Genomic DNA, 23652 nt, shown 5'->3' on the forward strand with positions numbered 1-23652 from the left:
TCTCTCGTCAATGGTTCAAGATAGCGAATAATAGAGGGTGATTCAAACCCAACATATATTCCTATCCTTCTCTGTGGTCACATCTTATTGTGCTGTGATGGTGCTACTGGCACATATAAAGCACATCCGAAAATTCGTAGATGGGCAATATTTGATTCATGACCAAAAACTAATTGTGACGGAGAATATTTATTATAATGTGTCGGTCTGAGACGGATAAGTGATGTTGCATGCAAGATAGCACGGCCCCAAACAGTAGTGGGCAATGTTGTTTTCATAAGTAGTGGTCTTGTTATCAATTGCAGGCGTTTAATAAATGACTATGCAATGCCATTTTGAGTATGAACATAAGCTACAGGATGTTCAACTTTTATCCTAACTGATAGACAATAATCATCAAAAGCTTGAGATGAGAATTCTCCAGCATTATCAAGGCAAATAACCTTTATAGGATAATTTGGGAATTGTGTCCTTAATCGAATTATTTGGGCTAATAGCTTTGCAAACACCAGGTTGCAAGATGATAGTAGGCACACATGAGACTATCTTGAAGATGCATCTAGTAGGACCATAAAATATCTAAACAACCCACTTGGTGGGTGAATAGGTCCACATATATCCCCATGTATACGCTCTAAAAAGGCAGGGGATTCAATGCCAACCTTCATTGGTGATGGTCTAGTGATCATTTTGCCCTGATAACAAGCATAACAAGAAAATTCGTCATTTGTAAGAATCTTCAGGTTCTTTAATGGATGCCCAGTCGAATTTTCAGTAATTCGTCTCATCATTATTGATCCAGAATGGCCCAAACGGCCATGCCAAAGCACAAAAGTATTTGAATCCGTAAACTTCTGGTTTACGATAGAGTGTGCTTCAACTATACTAATTTTTGAATAGTATAAGCCAGAAGATAAAGTTGGTAACTTTTCTACAATGCATTTCTGGCCAGAAATATTCTTTGTAGTACAAAGATATTCCATGTTCATTTCATCTATTGTCTCAACATGATACCCATTTCGGCGGATATCTATAAAACTCAACAAGTTTCTTCGGGACTTGGAGGAGAACAATGCATTGTCTATAATAAGTTTTGTTCCCTTAGACAGAAATATAATGGCTCTTCCGGAGCCTTCAATCAAACTTATATTACCAGAAATTGTTGAAACATTTGTTTTTTCCTTATGCAAATAAGAAAAGTATTTCTGATCCTTGAATATGCCATGAATTGTTCTACTATCAATAACACAAATATCTTCATGATTTGTCTTTGATCCAAACATAATTTGAGGATTATCAATATTCTTCAAAATGACATAAATGAAATATATTATAGTAAACATCATTATCAAAGCATAACTTTTATTTATGTACAACAATTACATAACCATACTATCTATTACAAACAACAAAAATTAAAATATTTACATTTCTATATATTCACTACCGATTACATGACTTGTTTCTCCTTCTGGGAGTGCAATCAGCTACATCCAAATACATGAAATCTAAATTATCTTCAGAAATAAAATTTGCTTCAATATTTTTCTCTGTCTTCTTCAGGGAGGCTTGATAAAGCTCAACCAGGTGCTTTGGCGTATGACAGGTACGTGACCAGTGCCCTTTTCCTCCACATCTGTAGCATGCATTTTCTGCATTTGGTGCTTGCACCGCTTCATACTTTTGTTCCTTCCTTTTCCACTGCTGGTGGTGAGGAGGGTTCTTTGGTGCATTATTATTACCATGATTGGAGTTTCTTCCCCGACCACGGCTATGACCACGACTGGGGCCACGACCTCTTCCACGTTTAGCTTAGTGGAAGTTCGTCTCATTCACTTCAAGGAATGGACAAGAACCAGTAAGTTAGCTTTTATGGTTTTTCATTAATAGCCCATTATGTTGCTCGGCTACAAGAAGATGTGAGATAAGTTCAGAATACTTTTTAAATCCCATCTCTCGATATTGTTGCTGCATGAGCATATTCGAGGCATGAAAAGTGGTGAAAGTTTTCTCCAACATATCATGATCAGTAATATTATCACCACATAATTTCAATTGGGAAATAATTTTGAACATAACAGAATTATACTCACTGATAGATTTAAAATCTTGTAGCCTTAGATGAGTCCAATCATATCGTGCATGTGGAAGAACGACCATCTTCAGCTGGTCATATCTATCTTTCAAATTATTCCATAGTATGATTGGATCTTTAACAGTAAAATATTCCATTTTCAGGCCCTCATCAAGGTGATGGCGTAGGAATATCATTGCTTTGACACGGTCTTGGTTTGATGCCTGATTTTTGTCTTTAAAGGTGTCTGCCAGACCCATCGCATCAAGATGAATTTCAGCATCAAGCAACCAAGACATGTAGCTTTTGCCCGATATATCTAGGGTTACAAATTCAAGTTTAGAAAGAATTGACGTTATTTAAGAAAAGAAAGTTCGTACCTCTAATACTTTCAAAGTATTTGCTCGAGATGACAGAGTTTCGTGCTGATAACGTGTTATAAAATAAAGATTGTCAAGTAAAGACACATATAGAGAGAAACTGATCTATTATTCGAATTCAAACTGATGCACATAATGAACTGAAATCTCTTCTATTTATAGAAGAAAGGAATCTGCTGTGTAAGCTGCTACTATACCAGATATGGATAATCTTCTACTGAGAGTAATGTTTATCCATAACGGAGTACTTAAAAGATAAGCTCATTGTACCAGATATAGATAATCTTCTACTGGGGTAATGTTTATCCATAACGGAGTATCGAAAGGATAAGCTTATTATACCCGGTATGGATAATCTTCTACCGGGGATAATATTTATCCATAACCGGGTACCGAAGTGATAAGCTTCTTGAGGAAACTTATTTCCAATAAAGTACTAAATAGATAAACAAATTTACGGCGGAGTCCCATATAGATAAACTTCTTCAGAAAACTTATTTACAACGGAGTACTAAATGAATATCCATAATATAATATATTTATAATAATGAGGATGTTATATGAAAAGATAAGGAAAAAATAGCAAGAAAAGTGGCACTCAACTGTTACAAATCGCATTCAAGAATAAGTCGCATTCAATGAATGAAGTCGCATTTATTGACTACGATTAAGTAGTGTCATCGGTATATATAGCACTAGTAAATTTATAGCCAAAAATAAAATAAAAATTGAAGCAATTATACATTTAAGTTTTTATTTTTATTTTTTTATACTATGCAAGGGTTTAACACCGCTGATATTTTGAAAGAAAGTTTTCCCAAATTTTCTTCTGCTAAACAGCCACTGCTCCTCTCATTAACCTCTGATTTGATTCCTCCTCAAGCTCTTTCATTTATTCAGTCGTTGCTTCTTCCTCTAAATTACTTTGTTACCGGTAAGCATTCATGTTTATTTTTGGGAATTTCCCCCCTTCGTTTTTGTTTGTGTTTTTTCCCTCTGAATACGAGGAAATAAGGGTTTTGGTTTATATACTTATATTTTTTTGATGACCGGCAAATTCGTTGAGCTTCGAAACTCAGGATAATGTGTCTGTTTCTACACTAACGCACATGAAATGTTTGATAAAATGTCCATTAGGAAAATCTTACCTACTGCTTTGAAAGATTTCTCAATTCTATGGCAGTCTGTATAAAAATGCAGCCTGGTGCACGAAGTATCTTACGTTCACGCAGGGTTCGAGGATAGGCCACACCCCTTGATTATGTAGGAAGGCTACCCTGATATAAGTGCCAATAGCTTATTCCACCGCTCGAACCTCTTATAGGTCACACGAAGACAACTTTACCATTGCTCCAAAGCTCCCCTTTATTGTGGCACTCTGGATAGTAATCCTAATTGCAAATTTTCAGTAGCATAATTAGTCAAATTTAACCAATATAATCTACAACAAACAAATTCTGAGGTTGCTTTGAAGTATTTAGTGTGTGTGATTGTTAAAATTAAGAAGTAATAAAAGTAGTCCCAAGTCTTAGTTCAAGTGTCAAAGGTTAAGTGACCATTTAGCCCTGCGTTATGCAATCTAAGCTTGGTATTAAGTGCAGATAGGTAGAGCTGGCAGGCCCATCATCCAGTTTTAAGACTGCAATTGGTCCTAAGGGTTGGCCCCATATGGATTTTTTTGGTCATGCTTAATTCTTCTAGACCACATTTGAGTATTTTTGAAACTTATGCCTTAACATTTGTACCTTTTGAATTGAATGTTTGTCCTATGAAGAAGGTTCATCAGCTTTACATCCTGTTACTTCTTTTAAAGCAAAAAAGAAAAAAAAACAGCTTTAATCTTGTCATATTAAATGCATCTGCCTTTAAAAAGAGACTCAATTATATCTTAACCTTTTTTTCTCAGCCATAATAATCAGTTAGTAGAAAGTACATTATACAAAAATTATCAAGCAAATAATATTTCGATAATTGAAATAATGAAGAAAATTGCCAAGGAGAATAAAGATAGTGAACAAACTTGTCCTTCTTTTCTACTAGGCTAAACTTGTCCTTCTTTTCTACTTTCCTCCGTTCTTTGTCACACTATGATCATAACTATTTCCTAATCTAGAATAATAGTTTGCATAAGACCGAAGCATTGTAACAAGGTCCCGTAGGAAGTGTTAAAAGCTAAAAGCAGAGCTTGGACCATTGGGCTAAAGATAATACTGATTTGATTATCTGTGTCACGACCCGACGAGGGCCATGACTGGTGCTAAGTCAATCTTGAGATTGTATTTTGGCTTGTGTTAGTGATAGCGTAGCTTGAAGCTTATGCAGTTGTTGTGGGAGCTTGTGGCTTGAGATTGTCAGTACTTTCTAAACTTAGCATGTTAGAATTGCTAGTGCTCACGTGTTGATTGAAGGCTGACATGGTTAAAGTTTTGGTTTGCTCCCGGTACAGAGGAGACTTTGCCGGATTTTTAATATTGCAAATAAGTTAGTCTTGCTCATCTGATAAAATTGAAATGATATAGAGAAGATTAGCATGGCCCTCATCGGGTCGTGGCAATCTGCTTTAATAATGTTGTTTGGGAAGTTTAGCTCACTTGGCCAAATTTGTTAAAGGAATATTTTACATTTTTTAGATGTATGTCTAATGCAGTTTTGTGAAGAGCGTGAAGCAAGGAAAAACGACAAGCCCCTTTTCACTTAAAGCGAAGCGAGAAGCGAAGCGCTCTCTTTTTCGAAGTAAAGTGGAATTTTAAAAAAAAATTAAAATAAATACTGCATATACAACACATGTAACTGTAAGCAAATGTTCAATACTTCAATGTAAAAGCTAAAGAGTAGCATCAATGAAAGCACAAAATGAGCATCCTATTCTTCTGCAAGATTGTCAAATTCTTGTATTCCGCTATCATTATTATATTGCTCGTCATCTTTTTCTTTTTCTTCATCAACTAGGGACAAAGTAGCTGCTTTTCCCCCTTCCTCTATGAGCTTGAAGTTGAAGTACTCCCCCTCAAACCATAAATCCTCTCCCCAATTCCACGTGCCTCCGCAACATCATCCCAAGTGAAATTAGAAGTTTCCTCAAATACTTCTTCATCTGCATGATCTTCCGGGACTCCAGTTAGCCTTTCATTAGCATCATCGATGTTGTCCAAACTAATTGGATCAATTATATTGCGACCGTTGTAACGACGCCTCAATGTTCTATTGTACTTAATGAAGACTAGATCATTGAGACACTTCAAGGTTAGTTTATTCCTCTTTTTGGTATGAATCTGCAATTACTAAGTAATTAGTAGATTAGGACAATTGAGATATAATTTAATTATCTCAAACACGCTCCAATTCTTTTCACACCCGGATGAGCTACAAGTTAGACTTAGAACTTTGATGGCAAACTTTTGTAATTCTGGAGTGGAATGGCCATATTGCTTCCACCATTCAACGGTAGAAGTAGAACAAATATTTAAAACATAATATTTGTAAAGAAATAACTTATCAAGTATAAAGTAACATATAAGCACTCGCTCACCTGGTGACTTCGTCTTTCTTTGTCTAATAGCCATGTTTTTTCCAAAAAGTTGCTCAACATTCCTATAAGTACTAAATTGCTCTGTTATTTTATCTTGCTCGGATTCTTCAGGTATCAACTTCTCAATACATTCAATGTATACATTCCACAATTTTGCATCTCCTATAATCCTCTCTTCATTGTCATAAAATAGTTCTGGGTTCAAAACAAGTCCAGCTGCATGCAAAGGGCGATGAAGCTGATTTATCCACCTTTTATCTATGATCTCAAAGACTCGTTTATATTCTTTTGATCACTAAATAAGTCTCGAATAGCCTCTTTTGCCCCATCCATTGCTTCGTAAAGGTAGCCCATTGGTAGTTTTTGCTCCCCATCGACCACTAAAGGAGAATTCGCCAAGATATTGATGATCATTTTGTCATTTTTTGCCGTCCATTTATCCATCATAATGGAACAACCAAACTTGTTCCATTCTACTTTTTGTTATCCTCCACAATTTTGTTAGTCTCTTCCACCTCTTTTTTTAGATATGGACCTCTAACTTCATGATAAGTTGGAGGCTTTATTCTTGGACCATATTGGCCTACGGCCTCAATAAAAGCAGAAAAAGTATCAGTATAATTAACACAATTAAAAGGAAGACCTGCATCGTACATCCACCACGCAAACATTGCAACTGCACGATCCCTCAAAATCGCTTTGGCATTAATTTGACGATTACCACTTTTCCCTGCCATATCTCTTATTTTTTGCGGGAAATAACAATCCATAGGACCTTTAGTCTTACCCGTAGGTCTACAACTTGAAGACATTGTTTGTATGATTTTAACGGAAGCGACAAACCATCGTCACCTTCTTCTATTTCATCATCGTCATCATCAAGATTATGCACTTGTTCATGATGCATTTGAGTCTTTAATTCTTTTTTTGAAGGTATGCTTTCATTTCTTCCTTTACATGCGTCGGAACTTTAGTAAAAGATGCGATGTTTGGATCACCATCGATGAGATGGAATTTTTGACGATAAATTCCCCCATTTGAAATCTTGTCACAAAAAAAGACATGTAATTGTCGTCTTGTTGGTCTCGCTAGCTCTTATAGAAAGTCCAAGCCGGGTCTTTCCTATTTTCTTTTGGTGCCATTGAAACAACTGAATAAGACAAAAAAAATGGCAGTAAGAACTAGAACAAAAGCTGAAGAACTGAAAAATAAATAAATTGGGGAGCATTTCACTGCAATTTTAAGGACTGAAACGAAAATAAAAAGAAGAAGAAGAGAATGAGAAAAAGAAGATCGAAAGAAAAAAAAATTTGGCAGCATTTCGGTGCTATTTTAAGACAAACAGTGAAAGAAAAAGGAGGAGGAGGAGGAGGAAGAGGAGGATGCTTTGTGCTGTTGCTCGATGATATTTCGAAAAAAGACAGTTTTTTTATTTTTAGCGTTGGCAGTCACTTAAAATACTGAAGCGCTCGCTACTGTCACTTCTCGCTTCAATCGCGCTTCTCGCTTTTTGGCAGAAGCGCACGCTTCATCTCACCTGCTACGCCTCACAACATAGAAGCGACCCTGTGCCCGCCTCGCTTTGCTTCGCGCTTTAAGCGCTGAAGCGAGCGCTTTTCACAACACTGGTCTAATGTCTTTTATTTCAATTGATGCAGGATGGATGAAATTTGCATCTATATTGCTTACAATGGCAGATGGACTACTAATAACAAGTATTTGGATCATGAGACCAAATTAATTCTTGTAAATGATGAAATAACCTTTGAAGTTCTTGTTGAAAAGATTTTTCAGGTTCTAAAACTGAAAAGGAGTGAGATTGAAGTCAATATTTGGTTTGATACGAAGCTAGAAACAAGCAAAGGAATGTTAGTAACAAACGACAATGAAGTTACTACTTGCATCTTCTTGGTGAAAAATAATTCCAATTTCAAGACTGCCCGTTTCATTGTTGATATCGCGGAAAGGAATTCTTTGTCAGCAAATAGTTCAAAAACAGAATTATGCAATAACATCGTACATGAAGAAGTAAATATTAGTATTCCACAAGAGGAAGGAGTATGGGAAATGCATATTGGAGATAAAGCATTGATACTGGTTGAACCAGCAATGGCGCCTGAACCTCTGACAAGAAGAAAATTAACTGAGGAAACTGGACATACATCAAATGGTAGGAATGTAAGAAAAAGATCGGCCAGTAAAAGAGGCGATTTGCGAACTATGGTTTTGAGCGAAGATGCTTCATTGGATGAAATAGTTGTTGGATCTATGTTTGAGGACAAAGAGAGTTTGAAAAAATGTTTTTCAAATAATGCTATTAAGTACCAGTTCAATTTTAAGGTCTATAGATCGAGCAAAACAAGGTATTGTCTGAAGTGTTATGATGACGAATGCAGTTGGTATTTGCATTCTGCACAGGTCCATGATTCTGCATTATTCAAGATTACTAAGTTTGAGAAAAACCATAGTTGCCCTGTTGATGTAACTGACCAGCGACATGCAACATCAAAGGTCATATCCGATTACATCAATGAGCTATTACATGACAATAAAGTAGAAATCAAACCAAGGTTTGTGGTAGAAGAAATGAGAAAGAGATATGGACTGAGCATTAGTTATCACAAAGCATGGCGTGCAATACAATTAGCTCTTGGCATGACAAGCAGAAGTCCAGAAAAGGATTATCAGACCCAAAACTAATAGGGTCTAACAAAAGTGTAGCACACTATGTGTTGTTCTCCAATTTGGACACTACCTACTCGAAATTTAACCTCTCTACAAAGAGAAGTGCGGTGAGTTTCATTTTACCAACTTCTTTGTGTTTCCTTTTTAATATTATAGTTTGACAAAATGTGTTTCTGGCACATGCTTTCTTTTCCCCTGCTTTGTGCATAATTATTGTTTTGGTGTTGTTTTTCAAGATCATTGTTATTGTTATTTATGCTGTGATCTTTTTTGTCCTCAAATTCTTTGCTCCATACAACTACTTAGTATTGAAATACAAGTTAATTGAAGTCCCACCAAGGGAAGAAAAGATTTAGAAGACATAATAGGAATTACAACGTGTTAATACTCATCCTTTGGTAATTTATGCAGAACCAGTTGCAGATATAGAGCCCGTTGGTGAGCTGAATTTAAGCACTTCTTAAGTGGTGCAGTGTATTCAAAGGCACTCTTAAAGCGCGCTTAAGCCGTGAAGCGAGGCTCAAAACATGTTGAGCACTTCGCCTCGCAGGCACTTCAGTCTCATCATCAAGCTCTAAGGCATACTTTTCCTTGCCAATAAGCGTAACCCTGAAGAGGCGAGAAGGGATACTAAATAAATGATATTTCACTTTATCGTAATTCTTTTTCAATTTCTTTGTCCATATATTTGTTATTCACACTTATAATTATTAGTCTTGGACTGCACATACATTTTATGTTTTTTTCTCCATTTGCGCCTTTCTTCGTTAAAGCCCATGCTTTATTTGCGCTTTGCGCTTAAAGCCCCAATAAACCTTAGAGCTTTTTTGCGCTTCTCGCCTTTCATAACACTGAAGTGGTGTTGCGCTTAAAACACCAACATACTTTAGAGCTTTTTTGCGCTTTTCGCCTTTCATAACACTGAAGTGGTGTAGTTGAATTTATGAAAAAGTAGTTAAATGTTTGGATAGAAGTGGTGAAATTGAAAATAAGCCGTTGTTATGTTTGGAAAAAAAGAATGCCGATAAGCACTTCTCTTGTTAAAAGTAGTTAGCTGTGTTTCTGAAGTTTGATGCTTAGTTAAATGTGTTACCTGATCATCCAACTCCTCTTCTCTTCTCTTCTCTTTACTATTTCCAAGTTCATTTCTATTTTGTTTTTCTCAAGTTAATATGACCATTATACCATGGTGGCACGATCATGAAATACCAAGTACCACGCTCAATGGTTAGTATTTATGTTGCTCGGACTCTCCGAAAATGTTGTTGGGTACGTGTCGGATTCTCCAAAAGCAGTGTATTTTTGGAGAATCTGACACGGATGCGGCAATATTTTGGAGAGTATGTGCAACATAGGTTAGTATATGTGCAAGTCTGTGAACTGCGCCTGAATGTGCAAGGGAGTGGCAGAAAATCGTCTGTGGACATGGAATTCATTTTGAGATGGGAAACACTTCGTTGAACAAATGTTTCATTCTTTGAGTCGATATGGAAAAAAAGGAGTTGATACAGATGGACTTATATTGATAGTACATTGATCTTACATGTGTTTTCATATATGGTGCAATGTCTATTTGAAATTGATAATTTTGAACCTTTTACATTGTTGTATTAATTTGCAATTTGCATTTCAATTTACCAAGTCATTGTATTATATAGATATTATTTTAGCTAATCAGTTGTGCCTGAGGAATATTTTATTCTCACCATTGTCAGTTGGAAGAGCAATGTCAACTTTAAAATCATATTTTCCTGTCGTGGTGCCATAACGTAAGCAAGGACAGCCCGGTGCACAAAGCATCTCGTGTTCATGCAGGGTCTAGAGAAAGGGCGCACCCCAAGAGAGTGTAATGTAGGCAGCCTATCCTGATGCAAGCATGCTGATTCCACGGTTCGAGCTCGTGACCAATATGTTATACGATACAACTTGACCGTTGCTCCGAGGCTCCTCTTCCCATAACGTAAGCAAGACAAAGCTAATTTGCATCAAATACAATATTCATTATTCTTCCTTTGTATTTAAGCATTTACTATTGTTTCTATGAGACATTGTCTTATGACTTTTATCGCCAACTATATTCACTTAAAGCGAGCATAATATGTTCAACGTGTAGCGAAGTTTTTTACAAAAATTGATTAAACTCCTTTAAATATTATTTCCTTGTGTCTGGTTTGTTTTCTTTATGAAGTAATGGAGTTACATGGTTTTTGTAATTTAATCATATCATAATTAAGATATTATCTACTAAATCAGATATTAGCTACAAGCTTTTATTTAGGAGGGCTTACTCTACCACCTGAGTTAAAAGGGCCTTTTTAATTTAAAATCCGGAAATATTTGCTATGTGGATAAAATATTTATATGTCTAATGGCTCATTATTGAGTAACAAAATGGATTTACCTAGGAAGTTGGACTATTAAGATTGGTTTGGCCACACTTGACAGCTTAAAGTATGATTTTTCTATTTCACTATCTGATATCCGATATATAATATTGACTAATTTGAATTTGCATAATGTAAAGTTTATTAAAGGAGAAGTGCTGTCTACCCTACTTAGATGCCTTAAGTATGAATTGAGTAGGCAAAATAGCCTAATATATACTTGTACTTGCATCGTTTTAACATCCCTGCTTCTGTATTTCATAAATTTTCATCCCGACACTTTAACTTATCAAAACAGATCTTTTAAATACTTCTGACCATTGACCAAGCTTATATGGCATTTATAAAGTTGAGCCGGACAAAGAGCGTAGGATACACGTACATTTAGAGCGTGGATGGGCGATTTTGATTAAGAAAAAACTAAAAACCCAAAAATCTATATATATATTAAAAGAATAAAGTTACCATATATAATTGGGATTATGCTTAAGCCAAGTGGCAAGCTAATAAATGTCAATAGTATATGGTAACTTTATTTCATATTTTACTAGGTTAGTCAAATAGAAATACAAATATATATATATATATATATATATATATATATATATATATATATATATATATATATATATATATAAGCTGAATTTGAATTATCTTTTAATTCTAAATTTATAGATAAAGTTTTAAAATTTTGAATTAAACTAAAAAAGAAATTTATCTTTTGTTATCATGTTATCATACTTAATTCAATTAATGATCATATGCAATCATGTTAGGAACTTTTGTTATAATTTCTAATTATTTAAATGCTACTTCGTTTCTAGCAAAAAAAAAAAAACTGAATATAACTATAAAATTCTTTCACATTTAAAACCCTATAATTATGTAAAAATAGCACGGTATAGCCAGTTTTCGGACTGGTCATTCAAAAATAATTAGCGTTTACGAAGTCAATGAAAAATAGCCACTATTTTGCTGCAACAAAGACCGGTCCAGCATAATATACTGGAGTTTCGTGCACCTGTGTATGAACTCCAGCATATTATGTTGGACCGATATACTTTGCTGACTCCAGTATACTATACTGGAGACTGGAGCACCGGTGCTCCAAACTCCAGTATATTATACTGGACAATTATACTTGCTGGAACTCCAGTATATTATGCTGGAGTTCTAGTGTACTTATGCTGGAACTCCATCATATTATGCTGGAGTTCCAGCATACTTATCCTGGAACTCCAGTATAATATGCTGGAGTTTAAGCATAATTATGCTGGAACTCCAGTATAATATACTGACGTATTTTTCGGGTTTTAAACAGTTTTTTAGCTCAAATTTATCTTTACATGAAAAGTGGCTAAATTTCGATTACTTTTGAAACTGGGCTATTTTTGAACGATCAGTTGTAAATCTGGCTATTTTTGAATTTCTCCCTATAATTATAGTTCAAAATTATACTTGGCAATTTAAAGACAAGTATATGCAATGTTATATAATAACAATCAACTAATTTAATATTTAATGATTCAAAGAACAAAAAATATGTATATATAGCGTATTCAAAATTCAAATATGTGGCTAGAGATATCGATAAATTCAAAATGGAGTCATACTGAAATGAAGTTTCACCGGCTAAAGAATTATTTAAATTTTTAGATAGCCGAATAAAGTGAATTTTAAATTAAGGATAATATCTTCACTTGCCATGATAACGATAATCATTATTAAAATATATATAAAGCTTTAGAAATTGAAATTTCAAAATAAAAATACTTTTAAAAAAAACAATAACATACCAAATAAGAGTTTAAGTTGTAGTAAAAGAGTCGCATCGTAACCAAAGAATCATTCATATTGTGTCAACCTTTGTGCTTTGTCATAAATAAGAGTTATTATTTCGTTTTGTGGCTAATTTTAGGTTTCAATGAAACCAATGAGAATGGTACAAAAATAAAATTATCACTACGAGATTTGAGAAAATGTTAGTTTTGAATTAAAGGACAATTTTGAATTTATAGATAAAGTTTTTAAATTTGAATTAATATAAAAAATTATTTTTTGTTATCATACTTAATTCGGTTAATGATTATGTGCGATCATGTTAGAAATTTTTATTATCTTTTCTAATTATTTAAAAATTACTTTGCCTCTCGTATAACTATAAAATTCTTTCACATTTAAAAACCTATAATTGTAGTTCTTTTTTTTAAAAATAAATGTAATATATAGGGTACACTTCTATGTTTATCAAAATAACAAAAAAGAATTTAAAAATCAAATAAAAATTTACTTACATATATAATAAAGTGAACCTACATGTTGGAGAAAGACAACAACAACAACAACATCCCAATATAATCCCACAAGTGGGGTTTGGGGAGGGTAATATGTACGCAGACCTTACCCCTACCCCGAGGGGCAGAGAGGCTGTTTCCAGGAGACCCTTGGCTCAAGAGAGCAACAAGAGACAATATATTAGTACTATCAATAGACTCATAATAAATAACATAAAATACATAACATAAAATAAAAAATAACAACAATATAAGAAATATAGGAAATACGAAAAGGATGGAGAAAAGGATGTAATAACATGTTGGAGAAAGAAACATCACAAAAAGCATCCAATATTCAAAATTTTCTTTTTTCTTTTTTCTTTTTGAAGAATGTTTGTTTGAAGAATCAATTTGCATAAATGGACATCAAACAAATAACAAACTTTGGCTATACAAGTGCTATCATTAATTTCAATTTAGCACCTTTGAGGAATTAAAAAGGTATAAGCTGAAACCTCTTTAAGCCAACATTGCAAGGGTATAGTATTTTTTTCGCTGAAGAATATTAGTTTTGAATCATTAGATTATGTGAAAGATTTTTTTTTCTCAAATTTAACAAGAGAGATATTGGTTTCTAATTGATAGTCTCTGTAGCGATTTTCAAATGTAACAAAAAGTATATTTAAAATCTGTATATATAGGATATTCAAAACTCAAAATTCAAAATTTGTGGTTAGAGATATTGATAAACTCAAAATGAAATTATACCGAAATAAAGTTTCACTGGCTAAAGGATCATTAAAATTTTTAGATAGCCGAATAAAATGAATTCTAAATTAAGGATAATATTTTCACTTGCATCATTATAAAGATAATCATTATTGAAAATATATAAAGTTTTAGAAATTGAAATTTTAAATAGAAATACTTTTTTTTAAAATAATAACCTACCAAATAAGAGTTCAAGTCATAGTAAAAGAGTCGCGTCGTAACCAAAAAAATTTCATATTGTGTCAACCTTTGTGCTTTGCCATAAATATGAGTTATTATTTCGCTTTGTGAAATTTTAGGTTCCAATGACACCAATTATAGTGCAAAAATAAAATTATAAATACGAGATTTGAAAAAAAATGTTAGTCTTTTTTCATGTAATACTTCCTAATTAATATCTAACGATTATCTATAATTATCTAGAAGGTTTAAATTTTAAGGTTATTTACATATAATTCAAATAACTCAGATATTTAACATGGTTAATGTCAAATATCAAAATGAAATCATACTGGGGGAAAAATGCAGTGGCTATTTTTTTTAAATTTTTAGATAGCCGACTAAAATGAACTTTGAATGATTCACTTACATTAGTATAAAATAATTATTATTGACAAATAAAGTTTTAGAAACTGAAATTTTTAAAATAAAAATATTTTTTGAAAGATATTAACACACCAAATAAGAGTTCAAGTAGTAATAAAAGAGTTAAGTTGTATCCAAAGTGTCCTTCATAGTCTCAACCTTTAATTTTTTTGCCATAAGTATGAGTTATTATTTTGTTTCCTGATTATTTCTAGGATCCAATGACACAGACAAGAATTATACCCAAAAAGGAAAATAGAGTTATAACTAGGAGATTTGATTTGACAAATGGTTAATCTTTTTCATGTAATATTTTTTAATTAATATTCAATGATTATCTATATTTATCGAAAATATTTAAATTATAAGATTATTTTAATACAATTCAAATAACTCAGCGCGGGTGCTCATACTAGTTAAATTAAAAAACAAAAGAAAATGACAAAACAAGGACCCTTTCAACCCGTCACCTCCTCTCTCCTTCTTCCACCCGCCATTGCCGCTGCCCCTCTCCATTACCTCTGCCACCACTGCGTCGTCCTTCTCTTCCACCACCACCAGAATCTCATCCCTCCATAAATCACTGTCAAATGAGATTATGAATTTTTACTGTTTGGGGGATTGGGTTAAGCAAAGTTAAACACATCAAAATTCATTTGAAGTTAAACTTTGAATCTGAAAATTTGAATTTCGTTGGAGTGTATGAGTTCGAGATCTGAAGTACTATAAAATCACTGAGCTAAAATTGTGATTATATTCTTATTTGGGTCGTTGGCAACCTGATGAAATTAGCAGGAAAGCTCAAGATAGTACGGATTTATTTTTCAACCCAAAAATCATTACCACTGAGGAGAAGTTTTATTTTATGTCTCGTAAATTATATTTAGTTTTTCTTTATCTTACAAATTTATGGACCCTAATCTTATATTTCTGGGTCCACAAAATTGTGAGACAAAAAAATGACTCATACAGTCAGTGTCAATTGTACTAAACACAAAAAAAAAATTTCCCCATTTGAGAATCCTTCTCTGACAAAGAATCTAAAAGATGAGAGATTTTTTTAGATTGATTAAGATTAGCACTTGAGAAATTGGAGATATATTTAGAGAAAAAGGGGATATATTTGGAATTTTAATAAAAAAATAATGATGATGTGGGATTAAATTATATGATGTGGATCTGACATGTCCTCTATGTCAGCACGAGCACGCCGTGTCAGAGGTGTTTAAAACTTAGTTTTTGATTTAGTAACAATGTTTGATTGAAACTTTGTGAAATAGAGGGACTCCGATGTCTATATCGAACAAGTACACGTGTCTTTAAGGCTATTCCGCCAATTGAGTAATAACAACTTGTCAAAATCTGCATGAGTAGAATTGAGTTGAATTAAGATATAGCTTGGCATTGGTCATTGTCTACCTTGACCAATTTCTTTTAATTTCTTTTTTGTTTTTTCTGTTACACGTAAGATGAGAGAAGGGGAACAAAGGAGAGGCGATTAATAGGTTAAAATAGTACGGTCTAATCAGTTTTCGGATTGGTCATTCAAAAATAGTCAGCGTTTACCAAGTCAATGAAAAATAACCACTATTTTACTGCAACAGAGATCGGCCCAGCATAATATACTGGAGTTCGGTGCACCTGTGTAGGAACTTCCAGCATATTATGCTGGACCGGTATACTTTGCTGGCTCCAGTATAATATATTGGAGACTGGAGCACCGGTACTCCAAACTCTAGTATATTATGCTAGATCGGTATATTATACTGGAACTCCAATATATTATGCTGAAGTATTTTTCCGGATTTTGAACAATGTTTTTGTTCAGATTTATCTTTACATGAAAAGTGGCTAAATTTCGATTACTTTGAAACTATGACTATTTTTGAATGACCACTTGTAAATTTGATTATTTTTGAATTTCTTTCGATTATTAGATGAGAGTTGGGTAATCGCCAACTTGTCTAATTCAAAATCACTAAAAAATAGTCGATAAATGTATAATATAGATATATAATATGTATATAATTATATAGAATCAATATATTAATTTATATTATACCGGCTAAAAAAAATAGTAAATCTTGTCGATTATTTATCTTAAGATTCTTTTTCCTTTTCTCCCTTTCTGGTCCGCATTCAAATTTCTATCTTTTTTTTTTTTTTTTTTTCTTATAGACAAAATCTGCTAAGGATTACTTGAGAAATAATTAAATCCAAATTGGCTCAACCTTTTAAATGAATTGAGTTACAACCATTTTAACCTTTTAATTGATACACCCCTCCCAACTTTTGATTAGTGATACCCTTTTCTCTTTCCTTTCTCGATCCTCTATATAATGAATTTATTTCTTTATTTATTTTTTTTAAAAAAAGATACAACCCAAATTGACACTCATAATAAAAATCAAAATTTCCCTCATATTCTGTTTTATAAAATTGAATTCATTGTGTCCATTCAAAAGTCTACCTAATACATTTGCTCCATAGTCTTTTATTACGTACCAAAGATCGTACTCAGCAACGTTTTAAAAACCTAATCATGCTTACATTTGACTCTCATCTTAATCCTTATCCAAAACAATTACATATTACATAGTGTATAAATTCAAATTACCTCTACATATTTTAAATTTAGATAATCTCTCTTATTTGTTAAAATAATAAATCTCTTCCACCTTTTGTGGAAGATTATTTATAAATATTTTTGAGCCATGGAATCAATCATAAATTGCTTATATCATATACTCCGTATACTTTTTGGAGCACGATCTTTTCGGACCCTGCATCTGCATCGGGCGATCCTTTTTAGGTTCCGTTTGTCCATAAATTTTTTTTAAACAACTTTTTCATAAATGTGTTTGTCCATGAAATTTTATAAGTTTTTGAAAATTTTCGATTTTTTTTTCCAGAAACCAATGATTTTGACTAGTTTTCCTAAATTTTCAGAAAAACTTTTTTCCCCACTCACAAAACTGCAATATTTTTTCAAGTAAAATTAACGTCCAAACATAATTTTAAATTTCAAATACCATTTTTAACTTAACTCCAAAAATTACTTTTTTTTTTCAAAAATTATAGTAATTCTTATGTCCAAACGCCTACCTAATAATGCAAAAACATTTTTTTTTACTGTATATACATTTCTCTATATATATGGCTATAAAAATTCAAGTTATCTATATGAACAAAAAACTACAGTCCTAGTCTCACCAACTTCCCTCTAAATTAAACCATCTTCTCTCCATGAATCATTTTTTCAAGAACTCAAGATTGGCTCGTAATTTCTTTAATGGTTTCAGTCAAATTCACCCCAAAAATACTCAAATTCACCGTACCTTTTGCAAGTTTTCTATAGAGGGTCTAATTAAATGTGAAGCAAATCATGTTCCATTGACACCTTTAAGTTTTTTAGAAAGAGCAGCTAATGTATTTAGAGATAGAACTTCAGTTATTTATGGTTCTAAAGTGAAATATACTTGGGATGAAACTCATGTTAGATGTGTAAAACTTGCTTCTGCTCTTGTTCAGTTGGGGATTTCTCGTGGGGATGTGGTAAGATTTCTGTCAACTTCTCTATACAATTTATTTGGCTTTATATCTTGATGTTGACATGCTACCAATAGAGTTTGAGAATAAAATATTAATCCTTTTGATATAGTGATTTCCTGTGTTATGTTGCGCAGATTCTCCAAAATGTTGCCTCCGAAAATGCACTAGTTTTGGAGGATCTGACACGCACCCGACTATGTTTCAGAGAGTCCGAGCAACATAGGTGATATCTATATCATTTTGAGAATAAAATATTATGTTGAAAATATTTTCAAAATGATATAGGATATAGTGATATCCTATGTTGCGCACACTCTCCAAAATGTTGCCGCATCTGTGTCGGATCCTCAAAAAATGCACTAGTTTTGGAGGATCTACCATATTTTCAGAGAGTCTGAGCAACATAGGTGATATCTGTATCATTTTGATAAGTTTGGATGATACAAGGCTTTGAATCTTGATGACTTGAATAGGATTAATTAAGAAGAAATTTTCTGGTGAAGGATTATTTCATTTTTAGTATTGGTTTGAAGGATTATTTCATTTTTAGTATTGGTTTGATTCCTCTGGGATAGTGAATTCGTGTAAAAATGTTTGACCTTTTACAAAAAAACAAGAAATTATTTATTAAAATTTTGCCAAATTTACCCTTATTGTTCTAATTGGTGGAGTATTGATTGAAACGTTTAAGGAGAGATAGAGGGCTCATAAGTGGTGTGCAAAAAGCTAAGGCAGATAATATGAATCACGACATGTTAGTAACCAGAGGAAAAGAAAGAAAAAGCGATATCTGTAATAGCAGCGAGCGAAATGGGAGCAGCCTAAACTGTAAAAATGGGGTTGTTGGAGAGAAATTCAAGCGTCGTGCTGTTAAGGAAAACAGCCTGAATGTTGCACCTTTAGATGGAGAAAGTCCAGTAGCCTAAATCATCACTAGCTTACGCTCTAACCCTAGTAGCATGGGGCATGTGGAATCCCGTGTGAATAAGAAATATACTCCCTCCGTTTCAATTTATGTGAACCCATTTGACTGGGCACGGAGTTTAAGAAAAGAGAGAAGACTTTTGAACTTGTGGTGTAAAATGAAGCACATATATTTTGTGTGGCTATAAATCATTGCATAAAGGTAAGTTGTTTCCAAATAGAAAAAGAGGTCATTCTTTTTGGCACGGACTAAAAAGGAAATAGGTTCACATAAATTGAAACAGAGGGAGTATTTTTTAACACAGTAAGCAGAGCTGAAGTGTTTGGGGTTGTGAGGTCAATATTTCCAATTAGTAATTACAATTAATCTAATCCAGTATATGGGAGCTTGTCTTTATATTGTTGCACATTAACTATTAAGATAGAAAATTAGCTATATCTACAGCTGCTCAATATTAGAGGTTGAGTTTTAAGGCTCTAATGTTATGGTTTATGCATACTAGCAATGAATGTGCTTTGATATGGGATGTTAAGGATAATGATTATAATTAGTTAAACTTCAACGTTCTTAGCTGGTAAATCATGTTTGCCGTAGGGTGAGACTTGATTAATTAATTAGGTAATTTTGACATGGATCCTCTGTTCATTTTGCTGGTATGTGTATTATAAAGTAGTCTTCTTCATTCTTCTTTTGAACTTAAGAAGCAGTGCATTGAAAGAGAAGCTTCATGTTTCTTTCTAATGACGCCGACTAATTATGGACATGGAACTTGAATTGAAATGTTGTAAGATTTGGCACCATGAAAAATCCAATATACCTCCGGGAGCTTGGGCAAATGCCTAATGAATTGTCTACATATGATGTCGAACAGGTTTTTTACCCGAAAATCTTCATATAGCTGTAATAACGAGTACTATGAGGTTGAACCATAGGTTAAGACGTGGCTAAAGTCTCTCTGATGGTATCCTATATCACGCTTGAGGTCTCTCGAGTCTTTATTGTACCAATGTCTCCATTTTAGGGCTTAAGGAATAAGGTAATGAAATTTCAGTACAGAGTTCTGATGTCATCCCGCCAAGCGAATAGATTGGCTTCCCCATTCTTCTTATGGATCTAAGAAGCACTGCACTGAGAGAGAAGCTTTACGTGTCTTTCTAATGACAATGACTAATTACAGATATGATGCTTGAACTATTATGTTGTATGATTTGCATTTTAGTTCAACTTTGCCTTCTGAGATGGTCAAAGTTAAGGATCCCCCTCTTTATTTTTTTCTTCTTCACTTGTCAATCCACTTCCTTAAGATAATTATTTTACTAGTTTAACGATGTCGCAAGCACTTAAGTCATTTACTTCCACAATAAAAAAGATTTAAATTTCTTTCTGTAGGTTGCAACACTGGCCCCTAATGTACCAGCAATGCAAGAGCTACATTTTGCGGTACCAATGGCTGGAGCCGTTCTTTGTACATTAAATACACGCCATGATTCAGCTATGGTATCGACATTACTGATGCATTCGGAAGCAAAAGTCATATTTGTGGATCAGCAGTTGCTCAAAATTGCTCAAGGTGCACTAGACCTTATTGCTGACAATAAACTGAAACCACCTCTTCTTGTTGTAATCTCTGAATCTGGCGATCCCCCTCCTATCGATGACTCTAGCACTCACGAATACGATAGTCTCCTCAAAAGTGGAGAAAACCATTTTGCTATAAGGTGGCCGATATCTGAATTTGACCCTATTAGTGTTAACTATACTTCTGGAACAACGTCACGACCCAAAGGAGTTGTTTACAGTCATAGAGGTGCATATCTCAATACAATTGCTACATTTTTGCTACATGAGATGAGTTCATTCCCTACTTATCTTTGGACCGTTCCAACGTTTCACTGCAATGGCTGGTGTCTTGTTTGGGGACTAGCAGCATTGGGCGGCACAAATATTTGTCTGAGAAATGTCTCTCCAAAAGACATCTTTGAAAATATTTCATTGTACAAAGTCACACATATGGGCGGGGCACCAACTGTCTTGAACAAGATTGTGAATTCGCCACCGTGTGATCGACAGCCACTTCCTCACAAGGTTAAAATAATGACAGGTGGTTCACCACCACCTCCGCAAATTATTTCCAAAATGGAGGAGCTCGGATTTGGAGTACATCACTTATATGGACTAACAGAGACATACGGTCCAGGTACGTATTGTATGTGGAAGCCCGAGTGGGATTCCTTGCCTCCTGATGAAAAATTTGTGCTAAAAGCAAGACAAGGAGTACAACATCTTTGTTTAGAGGAAGTTGATGTAAAAGATTCTATGACCATGGAAAAGGTACCGGCTGATGGTAAGACAATAGGAGAAATTATGTTTAGAGGGAATACTGTAATGAGTGGATATTTAAAAGATACAAAAGCAACAGAGGAAGCTTTTAGAGGCGGATGGTTTCACAGTGGTGATCTTGCTGTAAAACATCGCGATGGGTATATAGAAGTTAAGGATCGATTGAAAGACATTATAATTTCTGGTGGAGAAAACATAAGTACGGTTGAGGTGGAACGTGTTTTGTACAGTCATCCAGCAGTTCTTGAAGCAGCAGTAGTAGCACGGCCAGATAATCATTGGGGGCAGACACCTTGCGCGTTTGTGAAGTTGAAGGAGGGATTTAGCATTGGTGATCAAGAAATTATCAACTTTTGTCGGGATAATTTGCCTCATTACATGGCACCTCGGACAGTCATATTTGAAGATATTCCAAAAACGTCGACTGGCAAGATGCAGAAATTTATTCTAAGGGAGAAAGCAAAAGCTTTAGGAAGTCTTTTCTGAATGAAATGAAGCAGCAGCACTTGGTTTTCCTCTTTGAAGGTCATTTGCTGAAAGTCTTGTGTATCATTGTTTTGTGCCATTAGGTTCAATATAACTGTTCATTGCATCTCTAACTTTATGTATGGTTTGTCCTGCAAACTTTGGGACATGCAACTGTCTCAAGGCATAAAACATGCACATAACATTCTTGGAACTATTGGATAAACATAAGTTGGGTGGTTGTTCCACCAATGAACGGTTGGTTTTGTTTCAGATATAGTTATGTAAATAAAAGTATACCCTCTTTTATAATTTAAGTTTTTAGATGAAGTGGTCGCACAATTTCAGTATGTTATTGGAGCAAGCAAAGGTTCAAGATTCAAGTCTCACTGCCACTAATTATCAAAATAAAAATCACATATAAAAGTGTACCCTCTTAATAGCTAAAGTTCTAAAGAAGAATATCTCTTCTCTCTTTTGAGACGACGATGAAGTTTGGGCAGCTTGTGCGCATCTCTACCATTGTATAGGGCAGAGATGGATGCGACATACCTTGTATAGGGCAGAGACGGATGCGACATACCTTTGTTTGCTGAGTTTTGACTCGACACACACACATACACACACATATATATATTAGAGGGTACTTGCTGCCTCCACTAACACACGTGCCATGTTACTTTTTCCACTAAGACTTAAGCAGATAAAAAGAAGTCACCTAGCGTTTTTAGCTTTAGCTTTGCTAGGATTTGAACCTTGGTTTCTCATTATTATCATCTCACTTCATTGACTGCTACCGTGCTACGGCACACCTTCGGCTCCCTAGCATGCCAAAGATCTTCTTCTTCTTCTTTTATGAGTTTTGAATCTTTTTTCTTCATTGTTTTTCAATTTTGATATCTTGTTTCCCTTTAATGGCTCTCTTAGTTTCCTCGTCTGTGCCTGATCAAATCTTGGTTAGCTTATATGATAATAAACCTACAATTTACAAGCAGTCCATTCAACTTTGTAAGTGCTTAAGAATAAATCCTGTAATATCTGTTCAATTCTTCACTTTATGCTAATCATATTTATCCTAAAATATATTCGTATCCTTTTGAACAAATCTGATTCTGTTACTTTTTAACACATTCCTTGTTATAACACTCCAAAGAACTTGATATGAGCAAATACCTAAACAACTTCTCTGTAACAAAAAAAATCTCATCTTCAATTTCTCACGCTTGTAAGGTTAAAATTTGTTTAATAGGTAGCAATACTAGCTCCTAATGCACCTGTTGTGCTACAGTTGGCACTTTGCAGTGCCTAGCGGTGGCAAAATAGTTAAAAGAATACAGTTAATCACCCATATTATCCCCTAAAAAATGGGTTGGATAATAAACTTTTTAAAAACGGGTCAAATATGAATAAAAATCATATTATCCATTTAGAAAATGGTTAACTAATGGGGTAACAAATGGATAACCAATGAGTTTAATTTTTACATTTGTAAAGCCTCAAATTGGAGGTTTCTCAAGTTTAGGAGACTAAGAATTCTCCCAAAAGTGATCATATTCAAGAAGTCATGGATAATATAATATGGTTACCCATATTATCCACCGGTTAATCCGTTTTTTATCCGTATTAAATATGGGTCAGGTCGGATAATTTATTCATTTTTTTCATTATCCGTATTCGACTCGAACC

The 23652-nt window shown here is 33.9% G+C and overlaps 2 protein-coding genes across 4 annotated transcripts; both read left to right on the forward strand.

Moving 5' to 3' along the window:
• The first annotated feature begins 3191 nt into the window (after positions 1-3191).
• Positions 3192-10807, forward strand: LOC107782890 (uncharacterized). Of its 3 annotated transcripts, XM_075242364.1 has the most exons (4): positions 3192-3388; positions 5404-5697; positions 7642-8775; positions 10384-10807. In XM_075242364.1, the coding sequence occupies exon 3, from the start codon at positions 7643-7645 to the stop codon at positions 8681-8683; it is 1041 nt and encodes a 346-aa protein (XP_075098465.1). In that variant the 5' UTR covers positions 3192-3388; positions 5404-5697; position 7642; the 3' UTR covers positions 8684-8775; positions 10384-10807. The 3 variants fall into 3 exon arrangements, with proteins under 3 accessions (XP_075098465.1, XP_016459314.1, XP_016459315.1); XM_016603828.2 differs by lacking the exon at positions 5404-5697 and having other exon boundaries at positions 3193-3388; positions 10384-10806; XM_016603829.2 differs by lacking the exons at positions 5404-5697; positions 10384-10807 and adding an exon at positions 9080-10358 and having other exon boundaries at positions 3193-3388.
• Positions 10808-17873: 7066 nt separating this feature from the next.
• LOC107782888 (butanoate--CoA ligase AAE1-like) lies at positions 17874-22296 on the forward strand. The gene is made up of 2 exons (XM_016603827.2): positions 17874-18239; positions 20551-22296. The coding sequence occupies exons 1-2, from the start codon at positions 17931-17933 to the stop codon at positions 21985-21987; spliced, it is 1746 nt and encodes a 581-aa protein (XP_016459313.1). The 5' UTR covers positions 17874-17930; the 3' UTR covers positions 21988-22296.
• The last annotated feature ends 1356 nt before the right edge of the window (positions 22297-23652 follow it).

The sequence above is a fragment of the Nicotiana tabacum genome, chromosome 21 (assembly GCF_000715075.1).
Source record: "Nicotiana tabacum cultivar K326 chromosome 21, ASM71507v2, whole genome shotgun sequence".
NCBI lineage: Eukaryota > Viridiplantae > Streptophyta > Magnoliopsida > Solanales > Solanaceae > Nicotiana > Nicotiana tabacum.

What these genes read in the sequence shown, in the direction of transcription:
- LOC107782890 (XM_075242364.1), top strand. Translation starts at nt 7,643, where the DNA reads ATGGATGAAATTTGCATCTATATTGCTTACAATGGCAGATGGACTACT.
- LOC107782888 (XM_016603827.2), top strand. Translation starts at nt 17,931, where the DNA reads ATGAATCATTTTTTCAAGAACTCAAGATTGGCTCGTAATTTCTTTAAT. An exon ending in GGATTTCTCGTGGGGATGTG is followed by an intron (nt 18,240 to 20,550) that starts GTAAGATTTCTG and finishes TTCTTTCTGTAG; the next exon opens with GTTGCAACACTGGCCCCTAA.